The 22,189-nt window shown below is 41.5% G+C and overlaps 1 protein-coding gene across 5 annotated transcripts in view; it reads right to left on the reverse strand.

Moving 5' to 3' along the window:
* The window catches only part of LOC147013066 (guanine nucleotide exchange factor VAV2-like), a 151,894-nt gene that overhangs the window by 16,090 nt on the left and 113,615 nt on the right, over window positions 1-22,189 (reverse strand). For all 5 annotated transcript variants that reach the window (XM_085854564.1, XM_085854562.1, XM_085854560.1 and 2 more), the window contains 9 exons: window positions 20,430-20,551; window positions 19,487-19,518; window positions 15,391-15,505; window positions 14,464-14,597; window positions 11,419-11,478; window positions 7,236-7,276; window positions 3,533-3,649; window positions 3,268-3,355; window positions 863-998 (listed from right to left, as the gene is read on the reverse strand). In XM_085854564.1, coding sequence (XP_085710690.1) covers window positions 863-998; window positions 3,268-3,355; window positions 3,533-3,649; window positions 7,236-7,276; window positions 11,419-11,478; window positions 14,464-14,597; window positions 15,391-15,505; window positions 19,487-19,518; window positions 20,430-20,551 — 845 coding nt within the window. The remainder of the gene's footprint in view (window positions 1-862; window positions 999-3,267; window positions 3,356-3,532; window positions 3,650-7,235; window positions 7,277-11,418; window positions 11,479-14,463; window positions 14,598-15,390; window positions 15,506-19,486; window positions 19,519-20,429; window positions 20,552-22,189) is intronic.

Raw genomic sequence — 22,189 nt, forward strand, 5'->3', positions numbered from 1 at the left:
CCGATAACCCAAACCACTTACTTGCAGGTTGTTGTGTTTTTTTTTTTTTGTTCTGTCTCTGTCTCTGTCTCTGTCTCTGTCTCTGTCTCTGTCTCTGTCTCTGTCTCTGTCTCTGTCTCTGTCTCTGTCTCTGTCTCTGTCTCTGTCTCTGTCTCTGTCTATATATTGTCTGACTGTGGCCCCATGACCCAACTGTCAATTCGTTGCCTTTTTACCCTCTATCACATTGCTCTTCAATGAGCCTCAATCTCGCAGAGACCAAAAAAAAAATCAGTCCACAGTCAAGTATGCCAATCATCAGTGCTGGCATTGAAATATGCATGTCACAGCTTGTGATGACAACACATGATCCTCTGTTTATAAAAACCACTGAATTTTATAAAAGTTTCTACGATAAGAGATGCAAGTCAAGAGTAACAACATTTCATCTTATATCTATTTTCAAAATGTTATTCAGTGATGGACCCTGTGTTTATGAGTGTCCCTCCACTCTCGCTAACAATTTCTCTCACTCACACTCATAGCACAATCACATCCTTGCTTCTTTGCTCTCAGATCTGAATTAGAAATTTCCGGCATAAGTACTACTAAAGAAATTCATTATGCAATTTTGCATTCACCTCTGGGACGCATTTGTGTTAGAACCATGGCTTCAGTCGGGTTAATTAGCAGAAGAGTTGTATCTTCTGGAAGAACACAGTCTTACACATAATGCAAGCTGTTAAATGTCGCTAGCTGACTTGCTGAGTGCTGAAACATATTTGCTTGGCAGTCTTTGTCCTAACGTTATCTGCAGTCATTAACTCAAATAACAGTACATGTATACCAAAATATGAAGAAAGTATACAACCCAATGACTGACCAACAATGCCGGATACTGAATATGGACTGGCTCGTGTACAAGGACGTTCTCCCAATCTAAAAGGATGTTGTAGCCTTGTATCCAGTGCCCGAAAGCCTTCCTTAAGGGAGTGTGTTTGGTAATACTCGACCATCTCCTGCACCACCAGAAATCAATACAATGTTCAAATTGCAAGCACACATGACCTGTCAAGTTTTCACATTAGTTTCTAGTTCTGCTTTGTTCATTATTCCATTGCTAATACTGCCTTTTATAACAAGAAATATCGCTAACCTTCACAAGTTTAATCACTGTTAATTATTATTATTAATATTACACTGATATAAAGCTTGAGGATGCTCCAGTTATGACCTTTGTTAACAACAAACTCGTATGCCTATTACAAAAACTATGCACTATACTTTTAGATGTGTCAGCTTGGACTCTAATGCTGTACTTGTCGTGTTCTCTCATTCTCATAAAACAACTTGTCGTAAATCAGAAATGAAATACAACAAAACTCAGACAGTGACTAACGATGGAACTTTCAAGTCAATGATGGTCCATTATATCAAAACTCTTGCAGCAGTGAAGATGTCATATTACCATACTTTGATTGAAAACAACTCTTATAGCACTAAGATGTTGTTCTCTATTATTGATAAACATCTAAACAGCATCAGGTCTCCTTTCCAACAAACAATATCTATCTATCTCTCGATCTCTCTATCTCTCTATCTCTCTATCTCTCAACAATTTGCTGCTGCTTTCCAGGATAACATCTCAGGTATTTATAGTTCACTTGCCAAACAGTATTTTTGCCCTATACGACTCCACTCTTCACTCAATACTTCTTTCTTTTTGAATCATTTCTTACCTCTTCATTTAGATTGAGTCCAATCAATTATAATTGGTCAATCAAAGAAAACATTTCATTTCTTTATCTCATCCAGCTCAGACATATTTGGTTCCTTCTTCACTTCCAGTTCTCTCTCCACTTAAATAAATAATAAATTGCTCCATTGCACTCCATTTTCTCGACTGCAGTTCAATCTGTATTTAAATGAGTCATAATAATTCCTATCTTTAAGAAACCTTCTTTGGATCAAAATGATTTTAAAAATTGCAGGCCTATTTCTCTTTTCCCTTTCATCTCTAAAATTCTTGAAAAAAAAATTTTTTTAATTCACGATTTTCATTCAGCTGCTAAAACTTGGACCAACAGTCTTTTTTGCAGCTTTTCCAGTCTGGTTTTAAACAGTTACACAGCACTGAAACTTCCCTTTTCAAGGTTATACCAACAACATCCTGTACAAGGTGGTTCAAGGATCATCGACATTCTTAGTACTTCTGGACCTATCGGGTGCTTTTGACAAAACTGATCATGATGTTCTACTCGTTTGTCTTCATTGTCGTTTTGGTATTACTGGATAGGCTCTCAAATGGTTTCAATCTTATCTTGGGTGTCACGGTTGACCCAACTCTTTCCTTTAATCCCCAAATCGCTAAAATGTGCAAATCAATTTTCTTCTATTTGCACAATATTTCCCAAATCCACTCATGCTGGAATCAGAGGATCTATTGGAACTTTGGTTCATGATCTCAAAACATCTCATTTGGACTATTGCAATTCCCTGCTGATAGACTTGCCTGATTCTTCTCTCATTCCTTTGAACTCATGAAGGACACAGCAGCTTGGCTTGTGGTTCAATCTTGAAAATTTGATCACATCGAGACATTTCACTGTCTTGCAGTACATCAATGTATAGGTTTTATAGTTCTGTTAATGCACTTTATAAATTGGTTTTCACCCTTATATCTGACCTTATTACACCTCACATCCATGTAGGGAAACTATGGTGCAGCACCAGGAATTTATGGTTGTGCGCCTGCACCAAGATGATGACTTTTGGTGATCAAGCTTCTTCAGTGATACTCTGACATGGTGTAACTATGAGCCTTTTGAAATCCATACGACTTCACCACTCAATTTTTTTAATCTACGAGTCTTAATCTTGTATATATATATATATATTTTTTTTTTTTGAAATATCTTCCTACATTAGATATTAGGCATGGATGTTAGAAGATCTCATTGTACTTTTACTTGAATTACAAGTATAATTGGAGATAATCAATAAATCAAAAGAGTTCAAGTAAATTGAGAGACCAGCATCATTGGGCAAGTCCTCACATCAGAGATCCTATCACAATGAGGCAAGTGCTCAGATCAGAACACCAAACAGGCCGGCAAGAACTAATTTCCAATGTCTACCAGCAGTTTATTACCCATACTACTTACATTCGACTTTCTGCAAGAATCTAATGCAATAAGGGATAATAAAGAGGGCAAGGCTTGTGCATCATCTTGATGACACCTTGATGCTCTAAATTCTTTATGTGCTCATTATTGGTAAAGGACCAACCACGAGGCCACGGAACTTCTGCTGCTCTGTGATGTGAAACCAAGCATCCTTGATGACAATTTTAATGTGTTTCACATCTGTGTTGAACCTGAAAAACAAATCACCACAATGAGGTGATTAACAATAGCTATAGCCCTAAATAAACCCTTTTTTAATATTATGAACCTTTTCAGATCATGTTAGTGTGTGTGTATGTGTGTTTGGCGGGGGAATATGAAACATCTAAAGGAATAAACATTGCATTCATAGGAGTGGAACAACTTACTTGATGCTGATGGCGAACTCGCCTGGTTCACCTGGGCGTTCCCTGACCAAATATGTGCCAGTCGGTCGGCGGACGATTGAAGCATTTGCTTGTTCTCGTCCCATCACTCCAACAAACCTACCAGGCAAGTAGTTTAATGGATAGTGAGCACCATCATTCCTCCAGAAAGAATGATGGATGGTTTACCCAAAAGGTTTAGAGATATATGACGTAATGTAAAGGGGCAGTGTTTTTACATGGAGGTGAACCGACAATGATGGACTGCATTACGGCTATAATAACTATTATTCAAAAGCATACAGTTCTCAAAGAAATTCACCCAGTGCAATATTATCATGTTATTCCATATATAATAGTATGAGTAAAGGGTAACTTAAACACCAAGCAGATTAGAGTGATAGTCGACATACATACTAAGGAAAATGGAGAATAAAGTGATTATAGAAACAAAGTATCATTTTTATAGTATACTTTGTATTGATTATAATTATTAATAATGATATGGTGATTGAGTAAGTTCAGTCACTCAAACTCCTGAGTCTCATTATCAGCGATGATCTATCTTGAGCAAACCAAATTTCAAAGTTGTCATCCAAAGCCAATCGCCGACTGGGCATCCTCTGTCATACAAAGCCCTTCCTTGACACACCTGAACTCCTATCAACCTACAAGGCTTTCATCCACAGCTTGATGGAGTACTCCTGGGAGCCTCACACCTTATTCAGCTTTATGCCATGGAAACCAAGGCCTTCAAGATCATTGGAATCTCCCACGCTGAGGCTGAGTTTATCACTTTCCCATCGTAGACAGGTCAGTGGTCTCGCTGACTTCTATCGCATTCTTTCTGGTCTTGCACCCTCTGCTTTTCCCATGCTTTGTCCCCCACCCCTCACCATCCACGTTTCTGCAGTGTGCATGCCATTCACCATCAATCCCCTTGTGGTGAAACTACCAAAGAACCACTGCTCACCTCCATCTATTTACTCCTCTGTTTTCCCACCTGTGGAACCAACTTCCACATTCTCCTTAATCTCATTTTTCCCTCCATGTCTCAAGACAGCTGTTCATCATTATCTCTGATTATTCCCAATCCAAAACAATGACCTTTTCTACTGCCATTAACCCCCACCCCCAAATTGCTTCTAAGCCCACCTCCTTCCAAAATTCCAGTTTTGCCTTCTGCATCCATCTTCTCCACCCTATATGTACTTCTCTACCCATCATTCCTTCTGCATTATTTGTCGAAGTCTCCCTCTACTTTGTCCTTCAACCCAACTGTTGGTGCCCCCCTCTCCTTTTGTTCTGTTGCATCCTGATCCTTTCAGTGTACTAGCTCTTCCACGAGCCTTGACTTTGTATAAAATTAAGAAAAATTCAACAAATGATAATGTGAGAACTTCGTGCGAATTGTGGCACTGGCACTTAAAAATCCAAAAACACTCAAACAAACCAAATTAAATAATGAGGGATAAACTGGGAAATAAAGAACACTTTCAGGTGAAACCGCACACACTCAGCACAGCATAGATCAGCAAGTTACATAACCACAGAATATTTCATTCTCATGTCAGTCTTTTGGGAATGTCAATGGTAATATGTAACCCAGTGCCACATGGTCGGGTTGTCAGCAACTAAACCGACACCCCCTCACTGGCTTTGTTGGTGGGGAAGGTGACTGTGACTTTCAGGAGCCAATGGCCATCCAGTACAGAGATGGTGTCTCCTCAAAACCACCCAATGGGGGTCGGAAAATTTATTTTTCTGTCTGACCAAGTTACCCGCTCCTGCACAGTGGTCCTATGAAGAGGTTTCCTGGTTTCAGGACTATGTGAAGGTTTTGCCAATTTTTCCTCTTCTTTTTCTTTGTAGCACTTTACAAGCAGTGACTTTCAGTCTTGTTTCGGGCAAACTTCAATTAAAAAATAATTATAATAAATAAAACCTGTTTCAACAGGACAATGGCACCTTACTTGCCTCATCACCTTCACCTAGGCTGCACCAAACTTACTAAATACAATCACATCTTATGATTCCTATGCAAAAAAGGCTGAAACAGCATCAATCACTTTGCTTTTACAATACTTGTGTTTTATAAAGTCAAACTGAAGTTTCACATCGAGACTATAACAATAATGTGATATACAACAGCTGTCATATTGTTGAACAAATTCAAGTTAAAAATCAGTTATAACGTGCTTGCTCTATACGTGAGCACCAACAGTGCATAAAGCATTCAGCAAAATTCAGCAAAGGTATCAATTGTAATTAAAAATTAATGACAAAGCTTAAAAAAAAAAAAAAAACACAAACATCTTTCATCCAATAATACCAAAAAAATTTTTATGTACAATTGTTTTTGTTCTGAATTGCTCATGGAAACACACTGATGAGTTCAATTCATTGATGGTGTCTGGCTATATGACTGTTTCTCACATATTTGGGGGCTGTGCAAATCACAAATGGACAAAATGTTCCACAGAATGGCAACAGCAAAACAATTTATTTGTCTAACAATATTTAATATGTACTTTGCTCATACAGTACGCCGTGTGTTTAATTGTACATTTTCATTTATTACAAATGCTCGCTATCTATATTGTTTTTCTGTGATGTTCCGACCTAGTGTTGTTAGTGTGTACAGTACACCAAATAAAACAAAGGGGCTGATAGGATGACCGAGAGGTACGTACACTCGCCTCTAAGCCATCTAGCCTAGGTTTGAATCCCAACGGAGCTATAAACTGTCATCTCGATGTTTCACAGGCAGGGTGATTCATCAGTGTTTGTGCCGTCCCTCTGATGGACGTTAAACGGGAATCCCATCTGCCAGCATTCGTTTGTAGATGTTAAAGATCCCATGGTGTCCTTGATTTACAGTCGGCAAGCTATCGCTGGCACCATTCACAAATTACAAATTCCTGCCCTAACAAGCTGAGGGCAAACATCAGTGGCACAGTTTCACCCTCAGCCAATGATGCTACCTCACAGGATTGTGCTGATTTTGAATGAAAACGAAGAAGAATAAACAGAGGAAAAAAAATCACCATCTATCTCTATATTACTAAAACTCTCATCTTGTATGTATGTATGTATGTTCCCGAAATACAGCCAAAACGGTACATGATAGCACAAAAATTTTAGGGCCACCTTTCTCACCATTCTCCTGCGGTGTGCAGCATCAATTTTCGCTCAAATCGGGCAACAAAAAATTATTTAAAAATCAATTCCCGATTCAGTCAAGTATTCTTCAGGAGAATTTCATCAATGCAAACAACCTCAGCGGTATAGTTCGCTGGAGCTATCTTTTTTTTTTAATGATTTTTTTTGTCAACCGCTGTCACAACAGGAACCCAACGGGTTCACGGGTCGTCCGGAATACAATAAAACTGACATGTGTAATGCAACAAACATAATGTAGTGTATGAGCCAAAAGCAAAAGGCTGAAAGACACACAGATGGACAACTCTTGTTTTATAAATGGCAGTGTTGATAAGAGACTTGTGTTCATAACCTGCCTTTGATTTTAAGAAAATTATTTGAAAATGCAAACAAAAGGTAAAATGATCTCATTATGATGATCATAAACAATGCGATAAGCAACACTGTATGTGAAAAGCAGTTTTTTGAAATACAAGGGTGTGCAAGTCAGATTCCTTCAGAACAAGCTACGGATGTGCTGCAGATAGTAGGGAAAGAAACTGACCACTGATAACAGTCAAACTCTCCTTGTTTGTTGGGTTTCACCTGGAAGGCAACACAAGACAAAAAATAAATCCATCAATGATTACTTGGCGATCTAAATTATCATCAATATCAATCAATAATTAATCATTACTTCATAAGGCAGGAATTGTGCAAGTCAGTGCATTTCCTGACATAAGTCAGTGAATTGTAATGTTGCCCCATGCAGGTGTAGGAAGTGTGATTTCAGTTTAAAGTATGTGCAAATGTACAATAAACGGAAACGGTGTATGTAAATTAAAGCTGGGCAGGTTAAAGTTGTGCACTTGAAAGTAGTATGATTCATAAATTGTTCTGATTTCAGGGTGTTCACATGGAGGGAGTGAGATCATGTATCTTAGTGTGAACACAGTTTGTGTACATTGAGGGAGTACAAGAGCATAATTCCATTCAAATTCCATTCATTCAAAAATGCGAGGGATTCAAAAATAATTCCATTCATTCAAAAAAATGCAAGATGAACCAAAGGAAGGAGTGCTTCCTGCAAAGTGTAATTTTGTTTGACTTCATGGTGTACTAGCAGGTGTGTAAGTGCACAATTGAGTACAAATATGTGGTGTGCATGTGTAAGTTGACAGTACAATCGTTTTGGGGATGCAAGCGCATGGGAATCGGTGTCATTATATCTTACACGATATATGGACACAAGCGTCTGCACCGAGTCTGGGAGGTTGGCTGTTAAAACCCTCGCCAGGTCATACAAAAGACTTTGAAAATGGTGTGGGTGGCTTCCTTGCTTGACGTTCTGCATTTAAAAGACTCGTGGGCCCGTTGGTCCATTGGACCAAATTTTCAACGGTCTTCACGGTCTTGAAGCATGCATGCCTGCCCTACTGCTTGAGCATTGGCTTGCTTTTTCAGTAACCTACATACATGTACATATATATTGTCTACTGCTTGTGTGATAGATCATAGGCACTTGGTCGCTCTGTACAAACCAACCGCCCTCCAATAACCCCCCCTCCCGCCCCAACCACAAATATTGTCATTTCCAGATGTGCTTGCACCAGGGCAAAGATTATATGCTCATTATTATTGCCAAATACTACTACCATTGTTATTGTTGTTAATATAATTAGTTTGAATTAATATATGCTTTGTTACAATATTATCATTATTTTTGTCACATATTTTGTAAATAGAATGTCATGCCGTGGAAGGACCTATCAAGCTGCTCTATACACCTTAAAATGGCGTGCTTTTAAACCATGGGAATTCTTCCAGATTATTTGCAGTTAACTATCCTCATCAACCTAGGAGATTATGGCGATCACTTTGGTGTTGCACATTCCACATCAGAAAGGTCCAGCAGAGCTCCACAAAAAAACATCACACACACACACACACACACACACACACACACACACACACACACACACACACACACACACACACACACACACACACACACACACACACACACACACACACCTCATCCATTTGTAGTAGATTAAGAGCATGGACAAGCTCCATACATTAGTACCATGGGGAGGAGGAAATTCCTCCTTCGGAAATGCCTCGCTGAGTGTGGTGAGAAAGGCGGCGCCATTGTTGTAACGTCACTGGGTACCCAGAGTATCCCGGGGGTGACGTAACGGCACTTCCCCCAAGCTCAGCGGCTGTGTTCGTCCCATCTACCAGTTTTGTGTGGCATCGTGTATGTTCATCTGTATGTCCATGTGTGTGTGGCAGCTCCACTACGAGCCTCAGATCATGTTTAAGTAATAATAATAATAATAATAATAATAATAATAATAATAATTAAGCATTGCCACATTGTCTCTGGCTCGTAACTAGCCAACTGGAGCTTTATCATCATTTTCCTAGTACTGGGACCCAAATGGATCAGTAACATTTTAACTTCAATATTCAATGAAATACACAGGCTGTATTTAATAAATAATTAACTTCAAAAAAAATCACAAGACGCCTTGCTTGCTCTCTTGACTCTCTTTGCAGTCTAACTTGAAAGAAGATTATGCATATTCATTGTATTTTTTAATATACAAAATGTAGGCTCATGGAAAAGTGAGGGTAAAGGCAAGGTACTGACCGTGGGGAATAAAACAATCAAATGAACAAACAGGTGAAGAGAGAGAGGGAGAAGAGGGGGGACACAGTAACCTGTAAGTAAGAGGGTTGGGTTAATGGGATATAAATAATCATGAGAAAGAGTGAGGGATGACATGAGATGGTCGTGCACCACTTGATTGGAGCTCTGGAGGGAAGAGTGGAATTGAACTGTCTCTGAAATGCAGCACCAAAGGGGAAAAAACGAACAACAATGGAGGAGGTGTGCAGTAAGCATAGATTTTGGAGGTTTCACTAAGGGGTGGGGGGACTGGAAGAATGCATGCATCCTTCAGGATCTGGGGAGGGGTGGAGGGCTGAGAGAGCAGATGGAGTAAGACCGAAGGAGAGGGGGTAAAAACTAGTTCGGACACTGAAATGTTTGTAATGTGAGAGAAACAGGCCTGATACTTCGGCCTCATCATCAAAGTTGCCCATGATGTTGAGGGCTTTTGATTTCACATAATCCAAGAGGCACAAATGTGATGCTGGAGTGCCACCCCATCAAGAAATGCATGTACTGTACTTCAGTGAATCATGGACATCGGCCTTGTAGACTGTCAGGCTGTGAGTGGTTGTGAATTGCCAAGAGATTATTTGGAATAATGGAGGATGACTAATCTGTGGATGACTTTGGATGCCAGCTTTGCAATAAGGGCAGTACAGGAGCAGTAACGGCTGAAGTTCAATCGAGTGAATCTCTTCTAGTGGCTGACTATATATATATATATATATATATATATATATATATATATATATATATATATATATATATATATATATATATATATATCTTCTTCTTCTTCTTCTTTCGGCTGCTCCCGATAAGGGTCGCCACAGCGGATCATCCGTATGATCTGCATAGTGATTTGGCACATGTTTTACGCCGGATGCCCTTCCTGACGCAACCCTGGTCGCCTCTTACGACACAGGGATATGGTACACCTGTTTTAACCGGGGTATACACCGGCCCAGTACACTGGTACTCATTTCGCCGACCTCGGAAGGATGACAGGCTGAGTCAACCCCCTGGTGTATTAATTCAGTGGCCCAACAGGGCTTGAACTCAGGACCTTTTGGATCCCAAGCCGCTGCCCTAACCACTGCGCCAACACCAGGCTTTTATATATATATATATATATATATATATATATATATATATATATATATATATATATATATATATATATATATATATATATGTTGAACATTGAAAGACATTCCATTTATCAGACCATCATCTAATCAATTCCACATCAGCAGAGTGACACAATTGCTGTTTGCCTATTAGTGGGATGAAACACTGGTTCATTGTCTGTGATGAGGTGCGCACAGATACTAAATGAGGCACAGTGAGATCTACCCTGTTTATTGGTGCTCATGCTGTGCTAATACTCACTCTGCACAACACATGACACACCTGAATAATCAATAAGGCTGGTTTGAAAACAATGTACCTATCGTAATTTCTGTGAATATAAAATGGCTAATGTGGACGGTATTGTTGTTTGTTGTTTGTTTGTGTTCAAGATCACCAGATCGGATAACCCCATGATGCGGAACAAGGGGACTTTGGGGGGAAGATATCAAAACATATCAGTGATTTTACCATTCCTAATTATAATCATCATCATCACTGACACCACAAAGTGGAGAAAATGGGGGAGGTAGAGTGAATATATATATATATATATATATATATATATATATATATATATATATATATATATATATATATATATATATATATATATATATATATATATATATATATATATATATATATATATATATATATATATATATATATATATATATATATATATATATATATATATATATATATATATATATGTATATATATATATATATATATATATATATATATATATATATATATATATATATATATATATATATATATATTGTCTACTGCTTATGTGATAGATCATAGGCACTTGGCCGCCAACCGCCCTCCAATAACCCCCGCCCCCCCAACCACATATATTGTCACCTTTTCCCAAGATATGCTAATTCAAAGGTGAATGTATGTATGTATGTATGGTATGCATTACCACTGGCTTCACGCAGTCACGTGGAAAGTAACCGATCTGCTGTGTGGACAAAGAGCGACCCTGCAGGACAACATCATGTGAAATTTAATGGCAAAAGCTTGAGTCTGAGGAATTTATTTTTTTCTTTATTTTAAACAACAATCTCAGTCTTCAATTAGCAAACACCCCCCCCATCCCCAACCGCACCTTAAAATGGGACGTGTAGATTTTACATTTAAATAACGAAATAAATAAATAAATAAATATGTAGGCAGTGGAGAAGGTAAAATATATATAAATAAATATACAAGTCAAGTTGGTATAAGTAATGGTAAAGTGTATTAAATAAATAAGTTATTAAAAGTGGAATGTGGGGATAGAGCAGTTAGGGTAAAGTTTCTATAAATAGTTAAATAATTCAAAGTTGCATGTTGGGAGTGGAGATAGTATAATATGTACATATAAATAAATAAATAAATAATTCAAGGTGGAAAGTTGGTAGGTAGTGGAGATGGCAAAGGATATATCTTATAAACAATTTCAAGTGTTTGTGCGTTTCTATGTTATTCTTTCACAGCAAAACCGTAGCACCAAGAAGCCTCAAATTTTTGGAGTAGATACTTCAGAATCTTGGCAAGATTTTAAGCGACCTCCCCCTCAACAAAATCCTCCCGCCCCCCCCACCCCCACCAAAAACCCCCTCCCCCACAAGGAAATTATCTATATGTATGTGTGTAGGTATAAAAATCATAGGAAAAAAAATGGCTGGACCAATCTCCAACAGATTTGCATATGTGTTGTGAGTACCAAGGGTTAAGGTCATGAGCACAGCAAAACAAATACCCCACCCCGGCCCCCACAAAGGAATTATCTGTATGCATGTATGGGTGCTTATATGCCTGAAAATCAAGAAACTAACCTCAAACAAGGAAATCAGGACATTTGGCCCATCATTGCCATGGTGCACTCAGGTTAATTTTTTTTTTACAACTTTCAACATCAATCTTCTTGATGATCTATTTAAGTCTAATTAACCTGATCTTGATTTGGTGAACCAGCTTGGGTGGGGTACCCAACACTGCACAGGAAAAAAAACTACGTCGTGGTTCCGGCACAAGTTGTGCATTGAAAACGTTGAAATCTTATAAATATTTGCAAGTCTTTCAGTGTGTGTTTGTAAGTTTGTACGTTACTCTTTCACAGCTGTACTGTAGCACCTAGACTCCAAGAGGCTCCAACTTTTCGATGTAGGTACTTCAGAACCTGCGCAATGTTTTAAGCTACCAAATGTTGGCGTTGACATCAGTTTTGCGGCTGCCAAAGGTCGCTATAAAGTGTATATTGGCATGTGGGGTCAGCGGGGGTTGAGGTGCTGATAGCCCCCATGGAGTATAACTTAAACTCTACGTTGTGAGAGCTACTCTCATGGTGGTGCAGTTAGACCCATGATGGTGAGCCAGCAATCTTTGTGTGAGCCGCCAGGAGTATGCGAGCCCATGCCGCAAGGTGCTGTATTGGCATGGCGTCACACAACGGGGGTGTGTGAGGCCATGCTAATAGAGGTATGTCATCACTGAATCACAAAAAGATGGTGTAAAAACTGATCCCCTTAATTAAGGACCAATCGGCTTACTTCCAATCATCAGCAAGATCATGGAATCCATCATCACAGGCGACATAAAAACCTTCCTTTTCTCCAACAGCCTGATGTCAGACCCTCAGTTCAGATTCAGACCTGGTTACTCCACCTTGAACATGCTGCTTCTGCTCTTCCAACAATGGATGGAGTCCCTCAATGTAAGACATGAACATCGCCCTGGATCATCTCCCTGGACAGACATATCTCAAGCATTCTATACTATGGCATCCAATGCCACCTCGACACATGGCTTGCTGACTTCACCTACTCATGACCAATGCTTTTCTATCAACAGGATCTACTCATCTCATCTCCCTCTCAAGCCTGGAATGTACCTGGCAGTGTTTTGGCCCAATCCTATTCCTAATCTTGATCAACGATCTTACTGGTTCTGAAAAATCATCTTGATATAATCATCAGGCAGCATCTTAATCCTCTCTTCAGACCTTGATAGAATCACAAGCTGGTCATCCGAGCGGTTATCTTCATCTTATCCTACAAGGACTTCATCCACAAATTCTACCGCCCCCTTTCTGATATTGCATCCTTTGCTCTTTCTGTGCTCTGCTCCGCCCCCCTCCCCCAAGATTCTGCAGAGCACACCCAGTCTGCTAGTAACCCCCTTTTCAGTGAAACTCCAAAATCCAGACACACTGCTGACATCCTTTTTCGTTCCTCTTTTTCCTCCTTGTGGAACCAACTTCCTCACTCTCGTCAATCTCATTCTTCAATCCAGGACTTCATGACAGCTGTTCACCACCATTTCAGATAGGGACAGATGTTCCCCATTCACAACCATGATATTTTCTTCAACCACCATTAACCCTCCCCAAGGACACTTCTTTTGGAGTTTCCATGAGTTTATCCTTCCATTTCTGTGATTGAGAGTCCTTGCACCCTGCATCTTGTCCTCGTTGTCCCCTCCGCCTTTCTCTCTTTCTAATGTTCTTTTAATTCTGTTACATCCTGATCTGTTCTGTGTTCTAGCTCCTCCACGAGTCTCCACAGTGTGTACAAAAAAACAAAGAGCAGGAAGCTCAAGGCCAGCAGTGGCTGCAGGGAGAGGCAAGGAAGCCAAGATACGTGGAACCGTTGCCCACCGCTGTGATTGGATACCTGATGCACATGTTCCATTGACTATTTGTCAAATGAATATTCGTTTTCACAGCTTAATTATTAACTGATTTTTAAAAATTAATTATTGTTGATATGTACTGAATGTGCAAACCATACATAAAGCATCAATGAATTAATGATGACGTAGATAAAAAAAATATTAAAAATTATATTTAATATTAAAAAATATTAAATATATTAGATGCGTTGGTAAATAAAAACAGGTTGTATCAGCATGAAATGGAATGTGTGAGTGACAAATATACATTCCGATTGTGCTGGTGAACACTGCATTAAAAACGCCAACATACCTCCCACCACACAGCATCTGGTTCAGCATGGGTAAGTTCCAGCACCTCTCCAGTGGAGATGAGCAATGGTGGAAGGTGGTTTGGTGGTGATGGACATCCCCGATAAATTTGTATCGCCTGGACCTGTGGCAGTGCTACGAGGTTTGGAATCAGGAAACAAACGCTAAATGTTTTGCTTGCTCTCATCGGCATTCTGAGCAACTGAAGCTCTAGTTAGTGCAATCAAAAACGAGTCAAACATTGCTTCAAGACCTACAATACCTGGGACAATTCAGCACCGTTTTGTACAAGTATCGAGGCTCGTGGAACAGACAAAATGGAGCAAAGGAAAAATAGTAGGTAACAACAAGTAAGTAAAAACAATACGAAAAAAAGTATGATTCACATTGCCAAAGGCAAAGAAGATAACTGTGCAATAATAAAAACTGCCAATCTTCTCCGAATGCTATCGTTGCCTTCCGTAGCCGAAGATGGCCATCCACATAAGTGCGAACACCTGGATGCTTAAATTGGTTCACAGTATAGGAACTGTTGCCCACAAGGTAACTAATTACATCCTGAGATAAGAAGCTGTCTCACCTGGTGTCAAGGAATATCGGAGAAGACCAGATGACTTGCTGTGCATATTTTAGGGAAAAGCTTGTAATTTGTTCAGCGTGCTGGTGCAACCTCGCTTACTCTTTGTGAAAGACACCATTTAGTTGTTAACGTCCACCAGCTAATGCAAGCTGACAGGTCCCAGATTAACATCAAGCTCAGGAATGGCGCACAGATTAATGTATCACCCTGCATGGGAAACACCAATCTAACAGTTTGTACTCAAGCCGAGAATAGTATCCAGACTAAATGGCTCAAAGGCAAGTGTGCTGCTTCTTCACTATCCTGTCAGACATCCTAATAAGACAAGATAACCCAAATCAAACTCACCTGGCCCAGGAATCTTGTAAGTCTGGGGTGGTAAAGGAGGTGGCACGAGATGAGGGCCTTCAGCTGCCATCTTGTGAATACGTAAACCATTAGGATTAGGCAGGTTTGGAGGATTCTGCAGAGATTTTGCATTCAATGAACCAGACACGATAATCAGGTACAATCCGTCCGAAAATTTCACCAAGATTTCACCTTCGAGCAAATCCGCACCAATGTTTGAATCTCATCAGTATTTCCAATCACATTTGTGTAGACTATGCCTGGTCTTGGCTTAATGGTTAGGGTGGTGGGCTTGGGATCCAAGGATCCTGCGTTTAAATCCTGCTCTGCTATTGAATTAACACCAGGTGGGGTTGACTCTGCCTGTCATCCTTCCGAGGTTGGCACAATGAGTGCCAGCTTGATGATATCCTGTGTCGGAGTGGCGACCCGTCCAGGATTGTGCCCAATAGCCAAGGAGACTGCTTAGGCAGCACCAATGCTCTGTACAGAGTATGGTCCCAATGGATGGATGGATGTGTATACTAACATTCTGTAATGTTTGCCCCTCGAATCAACAATGGCCAAACTCGATTTCATTTTATTTACTTTTTGTGTACATTGAACTCGAGTTAACTCTTAATATCCCAAAAGTGTGTATGGCATTCAATAATATGAAACAGACAGATTAATGCCATGTCCATGATGCAACACACCTGTCATGAAGCCCATCGTTGCCCCTCAATCCACGATAGGTATGAAACCCAATAGTAGCCATGTTTGGCATAGATTGCATCAGCAACAGATTGCCACGACCTTATCACCATCACCACCAATGTCTAAGCCACAATTTCTTCTCAACATTCAAAATTTATCATCAACATATTCTGAAATCTATTACAACTACTGTTACCTCATGAAAACTACATGCAACAACAACTTCAGCACATTATTGTTGATAATTATTTATATAAGCTGTTATTTCATACATGATGCATTTGTACAACTATGGGATCATAGGCCACCTACATATTCGTTATGTAATAATGCTGAAATTTCCTCCTCCACTCTTTTTTTCTTGAATGCCCCAATAATTCCCCCTCTTCATTTCCATTTACTTGTCATCAACATATTCAGCGGTAACATAATGGTGGGTGGTTACACCTACTATTGGTCTGGTCGCTCTGATGGTTACCATACCCAAGGAGTTGCTGTAACTGTGTCCAATAAGCTGACCCCAATGATAATTGAGGTAACACCGGTCAACGAGCGTATTATGAGATGAAGGATTCGTCACTCCTTAGGTGTCATTTCCCTGGTCTCTATTTATGCTCTGACTGAGGCGAGTGATCTCACCGTGAAGGACACATTCTACGCCACACTCGAGTCTGTGGTTGATCAGTGCCCCAGACAAGATACACTTCTAGTCTTGGGGGATTTCAATGCATCGACTGGAACTGATAGGGATGGTTATGAGGTGTGTGTTGGTCCCCATGGGTCAGGAACTATGAACCAGAATGGCACTAAGTTTGTTGACTTTGCAAGAAGTCATGGACTTAGGGTGGCTGGTTCATGGTTTCAGCGCCCACAAGCTCATCGCTGGACTTGGTATTCCAACGCTGGTGGTGCGGCAATGGAGATTGACCATGTCCTCATTGACGGTCGCTGGAGGATGATCCAGAACTGCAGGGTCTACGGGAGTGCTCAGTTCCTCAATACTGACCACAGGCTTGTTGTAGCAACTCTAAAGCTGCACCTTAAATCCTGGAGAATGGTACCATCCCAGCCTAGGTTGGATGTTGGCAAGCTCAAGGATGAGAGAGTAGCTGAGGAGTTTACGAACAGGCTGAGTGGACACTTGGGGGGTCTGGGTGCTTTGGGGGGTCCTGAAGAGTTATGGAGTGCCTTCAAGATGACAGTCCTTGATGTTGCCGGTGGATGTCTTGGAACTCACCGCAGGGCAAAGAAGAATTTTGTCTCTCAAGGGACACTGGATACCATTGACCAGAGTCGCAGGGCCAGGCTGAATGGCAGAGCTGAGCTGTTCAGGGAGCTGAGGCGTAAAACTGTACGTGCACTGAGGGTGGACAAGGAGGCCTATGTGTGAGGAATCTGTGAGGGGGTAGCGCATCACCTGTGGACAGGTGATTCTCGTCGCGCTTATAGGGGAATTCACGCATTGCGTTCATCCCAGCCCATCCCTCGGAGCACTGCAGTTAGAGCAGAGAGTGGTAGGCTCTTGACAGAGGAGTATGAAGTGAAGGCCCGCTGGGCTGGTTACTTTGAGCAGTTGTACCAGGCTGATCCCCCAGCTGTCGAGTTGGACGTCAAGGGTGTTACAATCCCTGTTGCTGACCCTCCAATCAACTGTGGTCCACCTTCGCTTGTGGAAACACGGGCTGCGGTGAACCAGTTGAAACGGGGCAAAGCTCCAGGGATCTGTGGCATCCATGCTGAACTTCTCAAGGCTGGTGGAAATGCTGCACTCGTGTCGTTGCATGCAGTTTTGTGCTCTGCCTGGAACACAGGCATCATCCCAACTGATTGGAAGAGGGGCCTTGTTGTTCCGCTCTGGAAAGGGAAGAGTGATCGCCAAGACTGCAACAACTACCGAGGCGTGCCGCTGCTCTCAGTGCCGGGCAAGGTCTTTGCTCGGATAATTCTTGATAGGGTTCGCCACCATCTGCTTGAGCACCAGCGTCCAGAGCGGTCAGGCTTTACACCAAAGAGGTCAACGATTGACCGTATCTTGCTCTTCGTGTCCTCACTGAACGCAGATGAGAGTTTCGGCAGGGGCTGCTTGCAGCCTATGTTGATCTCTGTAAAGCGTTCGATTCAGTGAATCGGGATGTCCTCTGGAGGATTCTTGGTCTTCGCGGGGTGCCACCAAAGCTGATCGATCTGATGTCTGAACTCTACTCTGGTACTGAGAGTGCTGTGAAGTGTGGTGGTACCATCTCTGACTTATTTCCAGTTGTTACTGGAGTTCGTCAGGGGTGTGTACTGGCCCCCACACTTTTCAGCACTTGTATGGACTGGATTTTAGGGAGGATGTCAGAAAGATCAAGTTGCGGTGCATCGTTTGGGAATGTCAACATCTCGGACCTTGATTTTGCAGATGATGCAGTCATCTTTGCGGAGACTTTAGACATCCTTTTGGGGGCCCTCGAGGTGCTGAATGAGGAGTCGAAGCCACTGGGATTACGGGTTTCTTGGGTCTAAACTAAGATCCAGGCTTTCTGTGACATCTTGGATGCTGCTGTCCTGTCTGTGTGTGTTTGTGGTGAGGATGTTGAGGTCGTGGAGAGATTCACTTACCTTGGCAGTGATATTCATGTCTCTGCTGGCTGTGAGTCAGAGGTCAATAGACGTCTGGGTCGGGCCTGGGGAGTCATGGATTCACTGGATCATAGGGTGCGGCACTGCCGGTACCTGTGCGGGAGGACGAAAGTCCGAGTCTTCAGGTCCTTGGTACTTCCAGTCTTGCTCTATGGATGCAAGACTTGGACTCTGACCAAGGATCTGAGACAGAGACTTAATTCCTTTGGTACCAGGTCTCTTCGGAGAATCCTTGGCTATCGCTGGTCGGATTTTGTGTCCAACGAGCGGTTGCTGAGAGAGACTCGGATGAGATTTGTTACCTGCATAGTCCGTGAGCGTCAGTAGCGGCTGTATGGACATATGGCTAGTTTTCCTGACGCTGATCCTGCTCACCAGATTCTCTCAGTGAGGGAGTCTCATGAGTGGAGGAGGCCAGTGGGCCGACCACGTGCGTCATGATTGCAGCAGGTTGACCATCATCTCAAGGAGATGAGGATGGGCCTGGCATCTGCCTGAGGGATGGCCAGACGGAGGCCCCTGGAGTACCGGCGGAAAGTGGACGCAGCGACGCGCTATTCTGGCACATGCTCCCATACCTGACCTTATTTCCATTGCATTACTTCTACCTCTTCCTGTTCTCTTTTCTCCTTTTGTTGCCCTGCATCCCAACTCTTCTGCCGTTTTCTTCCTTCCCATTCCTCCTCTTCTATTCTTTTCCCCAATGCCCTTCTCCCCAAATGGATGTGTAGTACCATATGCAAGTGACCTCAAAAGAGGAATAAGGTGTAATTCTCACCTTGACTCTCAATGGCGGTGAAGATTCCGTGTCTGTAACACATATGCAAAATTTTTAGTCAACTCAATTTTAAATTGTGTACACAGCAACTATCTTACGAGGGCCATTCAACATGTTCAGAACAAATGAGAAACTCACAGTAGTCTGGGATGCATCACTGTTTCAAACTATACTGTATCAGAAAGTGCAGTAGCCCTATCAGACAATATTCAGGCTTTTCAGTGACCACTATAGGTTAGAGAAAGGATTTGAAATTTGCCCAGGATGATGGCAATAACTTGCGTACTCTATAAGGAAAGACACCATGGATTCTTCAACATCCACCAACAAAAGGATTTAACGTCCTAGTGAGGGACGGCACACTTTATGATGTTGGTGAACACCAATACGATGATTATATAGTCAGGTTGGGGGTTAAACGGAGGTTAGACAGCTCAAAGGTAAGTGCATTACCTCTATACCATCCTGTCGGATGAGTACATCAAACTAGTAATCTGCAGGAGGAGAAACTAGAGAGAAAAATAGATGAGAATAGGATTTTTAAAAAGAATCTACAACACTGTTGTCAATTCATGCACGGTGAAGGAAAATCGATAGTGGGATTATACGGATCGATTTATCTGGGAAGTTGATATATTTTGGAAAAAGTTCCTCTGCAGATATTTTCACCAACAGCAACAAGTGCTGAGGAACGGTAGTTTTCTCTTGCAAGAAGGAATACAATTTAAAACAGGAAACGTGTGGTGCAGAGAGCAAGCGGTGAGTGGAAAAAGTGAGAAATGAATGTGAAAAGGGAAGAGATAGCGAAGCGGCACAAATGCGACAGCCAGCAAGTAAATGGTGAGAAAATGAGTTGTATGAATGGTGAGCAAGTAAAGCTACAGTGAGCGGAGCAGTAGGCCAAACATGCAGAGAAAATCTACACTGAGTTATGACACGTGACCTTCAGTTGCCTGTTTGGGGTTAGGAGGGAGGGGCCGCTGGCAGGCTGGGGTTTTGTCCAAGCACTCCTTGTGTGCTTCCACCCCGCAGCGCTTGCAGTTGTACCCTTGGTAGAACAACCCACTGCACCCAGAAGGTGAGGGAAATGGAGGCGTTACATTGTGGAGATGCGGATAGAAAAGAACAATTGCTGAGAGCAGAATGATTAAAGCAATTCCTTGAGTAAGAAAATGATCAAAATATCACCACTTCTGCACCAATAAACAGCCCAGTTTTTCATTCATTCATTCATTCATTCTTCTTTATTGTCCTGGTGAAACGTGGAAATTTTTCATCCACTCAGAAACAGGTTGTTTTACACGCAACATTAGTAAGTTGCACTATTCAATTCTTTCTCAATGCAGCACATGGCTGCAGGTTTGCATTATTGTTTGGAGAATTGTTGTGCCACTATTGCAATAACTCCTGCAAGTTATTGCAAGAATTTGGAATTTGTCAGGGGCCTGATGACAACTTGCTGACTCTTCACAAAATATGCTGTGGGATCTTTTAATGTCCACCAACGAATGCTTGCAAACAGCACATTCCTTTTAACGTCCATCCAAAAGACGGTGCGCACAGTGATGCCTCACTCTGCATGAAAAACACCAGGGCGATAGTTTATAGCTGGACCGAGATTCGAACCCGGGTTAGAAAGCTTGTAAAGGCCCAGTCACACCTTGACGTTTTAGCCAGGAATGGCAACGTATAAAAACGCACGTAAAACGTTGGCGTACGCTGAAGTTTTGAGGGTTTTTTTTTTAAGTTTTGGTCATATTCATAACGTGTTGGTCGTATGCATAACGTATTAGTAACGGGCACAGAACGTTTCGTTGTGTTAAAGATAACTTATACCAACGAATGCTTAGCCTGTTGTCGGCGTTCACAACCTATGCCCAACGATAGTTTAACTTAGTCATAGTGCGCTGCACGTATCGCCGACAAACTCGTGGCGTTCTCTGTTAAAAACCTGCCGCACGCCGATTTAAATCATAACCGCCTGAAAATTGGAAGTGTCAACATCGCAGTCACACCTTGACAATTTAGCCAGCGTATGCGGACCTATGAAAAATGTGTCTAAAACGCTGGGACACGTCGAATACGGTATGGGTAAGTTGTGTATACGTTAGCAGCACGATGAAAAACAATGAAGTAGGCTGGCATATTACGTGGTACGTCTAGTACGTCGTGAAATTTCAAGCATGCTGAAAATTTTACGACGTACTCGACGTATGGCTCACAAGTTCCGCATACGCTGGTGTAAGTTCTCGGCACGCTCCGCAATCGTTTACCCACGTCGGCCACACGTTACTTGAAAGTTACTCATAAGTCGAAACACGTCGAGGTAATGTTTAGCATACCCGAAACTTAATTTTTAACCTACAGGTAACGTGCTTTGAACCTATGAGTAGCGTGCTTTGAACCTATGTGTAACGTATCTCAAACGCACATTGGCGGATGCAGACAAATTTGATTGACGTCTTCCGGACGACCACAGAACTTACTGAACGTGTTTCTAACTTACAGCTACCATATAATGGCGTATTGGCAGCGTTTCGGGGAATTGGTATATACAAATGGGCTTCACAAGAGGAACCCGTCAGTGTTCCTGACTCCATGTTGAGTAGATGTCAATGTCAGTAATAGTAGTAGTAGTAGTAGTAGTAGTACGAGAGAATTTAGTGATGTCGATGTTATTAGTAGTAGTAGTAGTAGTAGTAG

The sequence above is a fragment of the Eptatretus burgeri genome, chromosome 14 (assembly GCF_056783735.1).
Source record: "Eptatretus burgeri isolate ZD-2024b chromosome 14, Ebu_testis_v1, whole genome shotgun sequence".
NCBI lineage: Eukaryota > Metazoa > Chordata > Myxini > Myxiniformes > Myxinidae > Eptatretus > Eptatretus burgeri.